This window comes from Callorhinus ursinus, unplaced genomic scaffold (genome assembly GCF_003265705.2).
Source record: "Callorhinus ursinus isolate GAN/ISIS: 27379988/994484 unplaced genomic scaffold, GSC_fseal_2.0 scaffold29, whole genome shotgun sequence".
Lineage (NCBI taxonomy): Eukaryota > Metazoa > Chordata > Mammalia > Carnivora > Otariidae > Callorhinus > Callorhinus ursinus.
In genome coordinates, this window is record NW_027397091.1 from 1,203,998 (window position 1) to 1,213,895 (window position 9,898).

Below are 9,898 nucleotides of genomic sequence, written 5' to 3' on the forward strand. Positions count from 1 at the left end.
TGATTCATCAGTCTTACACAATTCAGAGTGCTCACCACAACACATACCCTCCCCAATGTCCATCACCCAGCCACCCCATCCCTCCCACCCCTCACCACTCCAGCAGCCCTCAGTTTGTTTCCTGAGATTAAGAGTCTCTTATGGTTTGTCTCCCTCTCTGGTTTCATCTTGTTTCATTTTTTCCTCTCTTTCCCTTTGATGCTCTGCCTTGTTTCTTAAGTTCCGTATATCAGTGAGATCATATGATAATTGTCTGTCTCTGATTGACTTATTCCATTTAGCATAATACCCTCCCGCATGTTTTCTTCTAAGAGTTTAATAGTGTTGGCTCTGACATTTAGGCCTGTGCTCCATTTTGAATTAATTTTTCGTATATGGCATAAAGTAAGGATCTAACTTCGTTATTTTGCATGTGGATGTCTAATTTTCCCAGCACCATTTGTTGAAAAGACCTTTGAATGATCTTTGGCACCCTTGTTAAAAATCATTTGGCTACATATGTGAAGGTTTATTTCTGGGCTATTTTATTCCATTGGTCTATGTATCTGACTTTATGCCAATACCACACTGTTGTTTAATTACTATAGCTTTGTAGTAAGTTTTGAAATCAGGAAGTGTGAGTTTTCCAACTCTGTTCTTTTTTAAGATTATTTTGGTTACTTGGGGATACCCTAAGATTCCATATGAATTTCAGGATGGGTTTTTCTACTTCTGTAAAAAATGTCATTGCATTTTGATAGGAATTGCATTGAATCTGTAGACTGCTTTGGTAGAATTGTGGTCTTAACAATGTTAAGTCTTCCTATCCACGAACATGGGGTGTCTTTTCATTTATCTAGAACTTCTTTCATTTCTTTTTAATTTTTTAATTTTTAAATATTTTATTTATTTGTCAGAGAGAGAGAGCACAGCAGGGGGAGAGGCAGGCAGAGGAAGAAGCAGACTCCCCGCTGAGCAGGGAGCCTGATGTGGGACTCAATCCCAGGACCCTGGGATCATGACTTGAGCAAAAGGCAGACGCTTAACCAACTGAGCCACCCAGGTGTCCCTGTACCTGCTTTTAAAATTTAATTTACCATTAGCATCTACCAAGTTGCTACAAACAGTCTGTAAATATTTTTAAAGACTGCATCCCACTATCTTCTAAAGCCACCCTTACGGCTGGATATTCATTCTACTTACATTTCTCCTTGTCAACAGGACCTTTTACTTACTTTTTGCCGATTTACTGTTTTATACGGTAGTGTGAGGCTGTTTCTGATGTACTTCCATGTATCTGTTAACTAACCTCATGTTAATAAAGACAGAGTTCTTCATAGAAAAGAAATATTAACTCATTTGTTTTAATCACCAAAAATGTTTTATCCAGTTTATCTTCTGCTTTTTAATAAATTCTCTTTGACTTTTTAGAGTTTCAAATTATAAATTAGTCTGATAAATTTTATGCTATATCCAAACAATGGAATACTATTCAGCAATAAAAAGAACAGACTTTTGATATAAACGACATGGATGAATCTAAAAATCATTATACTGAGTGCAAAATGCCAGACTTAAAAGGGTAGAGAATGTATGATGTCCATTTGTATGACATTTTATTTTATTTAAAGATTTATTTATTTGGGGCACCTGGGTGGCTCAGTCATCAAGCGTCTGCCTTCGGCTCAGGTCATGATCCCAGGGCCCTGGGATCGAGCCCCACATCGGGCTCCCTGCTCAGCGGGAGGCCTGCTTCTCCCTCTCCCACTCCCCCTGCTTGTGTTCCTGCTCTCGCTATCTCTCTCCGTCAAATAAATAAAATCTTAAAAAAAAAAAGATTTATTTATTTGAGAGAGAGTACGCATGCAAGCAGGGGAAGGGGCAGAGGGAGAGAGAGAGAAATCTGTAAGCAGATTCCCTGCTGAGTGTGGAGCCCAACACAGGACTCCATCCCAGGACCCTGAGATCATGACCTGGGCTGAAATCAAGAGTTGGACACTTAACTAAGCCACCCCAGGCACCCCCGTTTATATAACATTTTAGAACTGCAAACTGATTTACAGTGACAGAAAGCCAGAAGTGGAGGGAAAGAGGAATTGCAAAGGGCATTAGAAAACTTTAGGGGTGATGAAAGTTGTCTGTATCTTGATTGTGACAGTGGTTTCATGAGTGTATACATTTGTCAAAACTTTAAATGGATACAGTTAATTGTATTTAAAGTATACGTCAATAAATTAAATTGTTGGCAAAAATATTTAAAATCCTTAAGTGGTCAAATCTGAGACTTTTCCTTTAGAATTTTTTTTTTAAAGAGTTTATTTATTTATTTGACAGAGAGAGACACAGCAAGAGAAGGAACACAAGCAGCAGGGGTGAGAAAGGGAGAAGCAGGCTTCCCGCCAACCAGGGAGCCCGATGTGGGGCTCGATCCCAGGACCCTGGGATCATGACCTGAGCCGAAGGCAGACGCTTAACGACTGAGCCACCCAGGCGCCCCTCCTTTAGAATTTCTTGTATCATTTGTAAGCTTATAAAGTTTTCCTGTCTCTGGAAAATTTTTATATTCCTCTTTCTTCTTGTGAAACTTAAAAATATTTAAAATATTTAATTTTAATCTATCAGAAGTTTATTTTGATTTTTGATATGAGGTAAGAATCCATTCTCCCCTGTCCCAAGTTAGCTAACTTATTGTCCCAGCACTTGAACGATTCATCTTTTCTTCCTTCATCAACGTTTTCATCTAATAACGCCATCCATTCTGTCTTGTTGGCCTGCTTGACCTTCTGAACACCCTTTAAGGCAGCAGGTTCTATGTGGAAGAAAGATAGAATTTTCTCTGAATCGTTCACAGAACTTATTTTCTGAGCCATCTGACCATACCACCTCACCTAGTCTCTGTCTTGACTCAAACAGGCTGGTTTTGAGGCTGAAACTAAACACACTAGAGGGCCTGCCCTCCACTCTAGTGTCATACTGAGATGAGTTGTGCTGTGGCCAGGAGAAAAGCCTAGGGAGAACTCACAGCTGCCTTCTTCCTTGCAAGGGGAGGGGAAAGTGTTAAAAAAAACCGGTGAAGTTAAAGGGTGGTTCTGGGGGTGTAACTTTCACAGAGGTGGAGGGGAAGTCTGGGTGTGTCAGGGGGTGGGGCTGAGCCCTCATGGGGAAAGTGAGCCACTTCTCTTCTCTCTGGCTCATCTTATAATTCTTTCTCGTGCTAATGGATGAATGGAGCCCCATCAATGTTAGAGGAACAGCTTCTTTCCAGTTCTTAAGTGGGTGAGCCTTTGTGTCCCTGGGTGGGAGGGGGGCCATTTAAGGCCTTCTTCAGCCTACTTTCTGGTCCTTTTTGGGATGAGTTAATTGGGCATGGGTAGCTGTTGGCCCTCCGGACCCAGAACTCTTTTCTAGCTAAGCCCTTTATGGAGCAGTGAGGTTGACAATTGGACAGGCCTCTTCATGAACTCCCTGCCTGCCTGCCTGCCTCAAGGGCAATGCTGGTTCCTGACATCCTGTCCCACGGTAGTGGAGCAGGGACAGGGGGTTATGTGGTTTTTGTCTCAGAAGTGTTTGAGTATCCTTCTGAACATCAAAGCCATGGACTGATAAAACACCTACCCCATCATAGAAGGAAATGGCATTCATGTGATCCTTGGAAAGGACGATACTTCCGTGATGACGGTGAGAAAACAGAAGACCACTAGAGAAGAAGTGCACTTTCCCTGGAAGGAAAAGAGAGCTGGTCAGAGCTGGAGGGCTGGACCCTGGCGGCCAGATCCCAGTGTCTTTGCAGGTGCCAGGGCACACCACACTGGTAACTAGAGACTAGTACCTGTAATGCTTAAGTTACACGGTTTTTATGCTGAGTCCTGTGCTCTGGGGAAGCCAATGTACATTCCTGAAGCTTCAGAGAGAAATGAGGTATCACAGTCTTTGCATAAGAATTAGAAAAAAACAAGTGAATAAGTTATCAGCTGCTAGGAGAGAGGCAAAATTCACATTCACTTGTGGGTGTCTTCCAGGGAAACACACTGAAAAAGACTTTGGGTATGTCTGCTCCACCACTGAGTTTATAGACTCTTCTTTCTCCTATTTTGGCAGAAGCTGGCTTGGCTCTAAAGAGACTAGCACATCCCTCACTTAAAGCCCAGCAAGCACTAGGGTCTCAGGTAAAGGACTGATGAAGGGACCTAAGGGTCCCTGTGCCCAGCAAAGGAACATCTGAGTTAGATAACAGGGGATTCTACAGACACTAGAGGCCTGCTGCTCTACATTCACAAGAACAAGATGGGTGGGATGTGGACAATGGATGTGGCTTCCTCAGTTCAAGGATTCAGGTCCAAGGAGAGCTGTTGTTTCCTGGGCGGCCAAGGTCATACAGAATAGCTCATTATGGGCCCTAGGGGGCAGACCAAAGAAAGGATAGACACCTGAGGTGAAGGTGTCAAGACTGGGCTTGCTTTGGAGACTTAAATGAAGCACCCAGAGTACCCATAAAACAGCTGGGTAAAGCTGCTCCTTGGAGCTGGTCCAAGCTATATCCTTTCTGTTCTTCTAATAGCCTTTCTTTGTTTTCACAACTGTACAAGAGAGAAAGTACTTCTTGGAGTTCAAGGCACAAGCTTGGTAATCTTGTTATCAATATCTAACTGCTAAGACAGAGGACAGAAGACAAAGAAGATGGACTGATTCCTCGAGATGTAGTGCTAGGAAGTTAGCCCCAAAGCTCTGGAGATTGTGAGGACAAGAAGAGCAAAGGCCAAGGTGAGGAATTTTGGAGACTTCAAGTTGAAGTCTTCCTCAGGAGGTGGGGTTTCAGGAGGCAGAGAGGCCTAGTGTGTATGTGTGCTTGTGTGTACGTGTTAATGGGGCATGGGAAGAAGTGGGGGAGGTGGAGGCAGCTTTTAGGTACAAGAGGAAGATTTGGAGCCTGAATATAAATGAAGAACTAGATGACCGGTCAGAGGGAAATAATGCTAACCTTAGCACCTGGGGCAGCAGCAGCCCAGTTCAAGGCATCGAGGGTCGAGCCCTGTAAGCTTCACAGCCTCTAACAAGTAGAGCTCGACCTCTTTTGCACGTAGCCTTGCCCTGTGGCCCTCTTGAGTAGAGGCTACCCATGACCCAGCCTTATCCTGTATCACAGCCAAGGCTCCTCACGGCTGTTCCCAGACCATTCCCTTACATGCTGGCACAATACTTTCATTCCCTCAGAGACACAAGCCCTTTCTTCTCTTTACTGCTCACCTCTCTGCCCTCGCAGTCATGCCACAACTTGTGCTCAGTCTTCTCTTCCACAGCCAAGCTGTCCATCTCTTCTGAGAGATTGGGGGATGGCCCACGCCCCATTCTGGGCTCACTACTCCTCAATCCTAATGGCACAGTAGTAAAACAGCACCCAGGACATCTCAACCTCTGAAGTTTTTCGCCCAGAACCTACTCTCGGACTACAGCATACCATCAGCCTTTTAGCTATCTCACTCCCTGATCTCATCCTCTAACATCACTGAGCCTTTGAAGCCCCAGTCCCCTACTTTTCCCTGATTGCTCAGAAATTGCTGACTTTCCTCTCACCCACATGCAGGGCAGATCTTCCGGTACAGGACACGCTTTAATCTCTGATTTGTCAGGGAAAGGAATGGGAACAGATTCTGCTCAGTGTTTACTAACAACACTAATTGCAACAAGTGTCGTGTACTTTATAGTTTTCTGCCTTCCCAACAATTTGAAGAGGTAATCTTCTTCTTACCAGGCTGAGAGGGGGACACAGCTTAGAGATTTCTCCCAAAGTCACAGAACCACTTGCAGTGGAGCCAGGTACAGAGCAGAGGTCTGTAGGGGGCCAAGGTGTTGTGGCATCGGGGCCCCTTCAGTTCTCACCCGGCTTCTTCCCCTTTGCCCTCTCCAAATGGCTAATCTGACGACTGCCTTCTCTGCTTCTTAGCCTCAAGAGGCCCACAGTGCGGTCTGCAGTCCCTCCTCTGCTGTCTTAGCTCCTCCATCAGCTCCCCCAGGGTCCAGCCAAGATTTTCAGCACTCTCCTCACACTATGACCTCATCAATTCCAGCCACAGGATAACTCTATCTACTGCTTATAGAAAAAAAAGGGGTCAAAAGATACTAGGAGGTAAGAACTGCTCTCCTACTACTGCTTACTATCTGTACCCTTCCAGGTCCTTGGCTCATCCTCCACCTCTGTAGCTCTAACATGAAGCTTCTCAGAAGCAAGTGCAGTATCACTCAAAGGCCTCCTGGACAACATCCTTCCAAAGCTTCCAGAAAAGAGCACAGATGAGAGAGGTAAGCTCAATCATTTCCTCTCTATATATACTCTGAAGCCTCGAGACAAAACGGAAAAGAGGAAGACAGAAATTCACAATGCAGTGCTGGAAAAGCACTCATTATGGGGCCTGGCCCAGGGCAGGAACTCAGTAAATGGAAGCTGATTTTAGTTCTGGTGCAGAAAGGCTATCTTGGGTCGCAGCTACCCCTCAGCCTGGCTCTGGAAGCAGTAACTTTCCTTATCCTCAGAGCACATATGAAATAACTGAAGTGACTCACTGGGTGGTCCAGTGCCTCTTACCTGGTCTCTTAGATCCTAATCCACTTGAAGTGATGACACTTCCAGTATCTGCTTTGGATTCATGACTGTCAGACTTCGGTCTGAAGGGATATGCCTTTGCACGGGTTTCTCAGTGACCACAGTAACCAACTCCTGAAGAGATCTCTTTGGCTCTTTTTTTTTTTTTTTTAAGATTTTATTTATTTATTTGAGGGAGAGAGAGAGTGAGAAAGAGCACAGCAGAGACGGGCAGAGGGAGAGGGAGAAGCCAACTCCCCACTGAGCAGAGAGCCCGACATGGGGCTCAATCCCAGGACTCCAGGATCATGACCTGAGCTGAAGGCAGACCCTTAACCAACTGAGCCACCCTCCTTGGCCCCTTGTCTTATCCCTGGTGCCCTTACTGAAAGGCCACTGTCATTCCTTCTCCGTTCCGTGAGTCTAAAAACCCAAGGTAAGAGGAAGTTCTGCCTCACTACCCAAGAAGCAACAGGAGACCAAGGCATGGTTCTATCTTTGATTGACCTCTGCATTGCCAGGAGTCCAAAAGAAGGGCAAACCAAGACACCAAGTGTCAATGAAGAATTTGGCTTTACCTTCTTCAGACACCTCCAATGGTCCACCCTGTGTGAAGAGGGAACATTTATCTTTGCTGGGGAAATATGATGCAATGGCTGGATGATTTTCATTCTATGTGACAGTGTGCATACGGCTTAAAGAAAAAGAATAACAACATAACCTTGATGCCTGTACACTCACCACACTCAGCCTAAGAAATCAAGCATTACTAGTAACTTTGAAGCCTCCCAAATGTCCTTCCTCAATGGCCCTCTCTCTTCTACCCAGAGGAAACCAACATCCCGAATTCTGTATAGTTTTATCATACTTCAATGTATCTATAAACCATATATTATTTGGTCTCGTCTGTTTTGTTTTCATATAAATAGAATCTTAATACATGTGTCCTTCTGTGACTTAATACTCTTGACATCTGTTCCTGAGTCATCCATGTTGGAGGTAATATGCAGCTGCACAATTCATTCACATTCAGTGCTGCAGAAGACTTTCTCTTCTCAAGAGTCCTTGACTAGCTTCATGTGGACACAAGGGAATACACAAGAGGGTTTAGAATGAAGTCAGCAGATAGCAGATGACTGCTGCCTGGGCCTTCCCATCATAAGAAGGCAGGACTCAGCTTGGTGACCAGATGTGTCCACTACAGTGCCCCTGTTTCTCACTGTTGAACAATGTCTGCCCAGTGGAAAAAAACACTCTGCAATCTGTAAATCACTACAGGGACAATGAAGGAGCTGCTTGAGTGCCAACCATTCATGGAGGCCTATAGGAAATAGTAAATATACAGTCAACTGATATTCAACAAAAGTGCACAAACAGATCAAAGAAAAAGGAGTCTTTTCAATAAATGGACCAGGAAAAACTGGATATTCCTACGTAAAACAATGAACATCAACCCATACCTTGAATGAGACTTTCTGCCCATTCCCACCAGCCACAGTAGAAAACCTCGTACTTCACAGGGATGTCAGGTAGAATATTCAGAAGGATTCTGCCTCAGCAGTGGGGTGAAATTAGCCCTAAATTAAATGCTGTATTTCTGTCTCCTGGTGAATAAAGCTTAAAAGCAAGGCCAGATGATTAGACTAGAAGAAAAATATATTACAACAATTATTATAACTGTATCCCATGTGTTCAAGAAGCCAGAAGACTGAACCATGTTAACTTGAGACATGAAAAATGTAAAAAATAATCTAAATCAAACTTCCATAGATGAAAAATACAATGTCTGAGAAGAAAAATACACTAAATGAGATGAATATTAGACAGTTGTGGAAGTTTAAGCTACTCCAGGATACTGCTGCCCCCACATACATTTTGTTTGGCCACGTAGCTTGGGGGGCGGGGGAGGGTGGTGCTTAAAATGACACTGGCCCCTCACACAAGCCCTATGTAGCAGCCTGCAGAGTCACAAGAAGATGTAAGTTCCTGACATGACCTCCCCAACAGCCCTTGTGATCGGCTCTCCCCTGCCTTCTAGGGCCATCCCCTTAAGTACCCCTTAGAGAAAACTCTTGTGGAGCTTACCAAAACCCTGCTCTTCTGGTTTGAATTGACCAATTTGGCCTTAGCCTGGGAAACCCGAAGCACTCTACCCACAAACCCTAATAAAGGCATGTGCCCCAGGTCCTGCCACTCTCTTCTGTCTGCACTCTGCTTTGATCCTCCTGTGTGCCCTGCAGGCATGAGGCATGCCATTGCCCTGTACTTCCTCCAGGACTTGTGAGAAATAAAATTCTCTATTTCTATTTCTTTTGTGGTCTTTTGTTGAACTTGGCTCACCATTCAGTACCCTGTACTCCACTTCACAAGTGTTAATTTAACAAACTCATAACAACAATGCAGAAGAGGTTAGTAAATTAGAATACATACAAGTAGAAACTATGCAAAATGAAACACGATGAGAAAAAAGACTGAAAATAATTGTACAGAGCAACAGGGGACTGTGGGGCAATTTCAGACAGAAAAGATATGTAACTGGAGGCCTGGAATAGGAGGGGGGAGGGGGAAAAAAAAAAAAAAAAAAAAAAAAAAAAAAAAAGGCTAAAAATACTCCTAATTTGAGGAAAACTGAATCCATCCTTTGAAGAAGCAAAATGAATTCCAAGCACAAGGAACATGGAAAAAAACATAACAACTCATATAAAAATAAAATTGCTTAAAATCTGTGATAGAAAGAAAACTGGGTTGCCTGGGTGGCTCAGTTGGTTGAGTGTCCAACTCTTTTTTTCTTTTTAAGATTTTATTTATTTGTCAGAGAGAGTGAGAGCACGAGCAGGGGGAGCGGCAGACAGAGGGAGAAGTGGGCTCCCTGCTGAGCAAGGAGCCTGATGTGGGGCTTGATCCCAGGACCCTGAGATCATGACCTGAGCCGAAGGCAGACGCTTAACCGACTGAGCCACCCAGGTGCCCCTGAGTGTCCAACTCTTGATTTCAGCTCAGGTCATGATCTCAGGGTCATGAGACTATGCCCTGTGTTGGGCTCTGTGCTTAGTGTGGAGTCTGTTTGAGATTCTCTCTCTCCCTCTGCCTTCCCTCCACTCATGCATGCACACATACTCTCTCTCTGAAATAAATAAAAAAAATTTTTAAAGAAAATCTCAAAAGCAGCTGGAGTGAAAAAAAGATAACTTCTATAGAAGGAACAAAGATAAGGATGGCAGTGGACTTCTGCTCAGGAATCGTGCAACTGAGAAGATAGTGGAGCAGAGCAACACCTTTCCAGAAAGTAGGAAACTGCTGGGGTGTCTGACTGGCTCAGTCAGCAACTCTTGATGTTGGTGC

General features: G+C 44.1%; 1 protein-coding gene across 4 annotated transcripts in view; it reads right to left on the reverse strand.

Annotated features, from left to right (window-relative positions):
- DNAAF9 (dynein axonemal assembly factor 9) overlaps nucleotides 1-9,898 on the reverse strand; it is a 129,922-nt gene that overhangs the window by 49,173 nt on the left and 70,851 nt on the right. For all 4 annotated transcript variants that reach the window (XM_073878312.1, XM_073878311.1, XM_025876579.2 and 1 more), the window contains one exon: nucleotides 3,595-3,698. In XM_073878312.1, coding sequence (XP_073734413.1) covers nucleotides 3,595-3,698 — 104 coding nt within the window. The remainder of the gene's footprint in view (nucleotides 1-3,594; nucleotides 3,699-9,898) is intronic.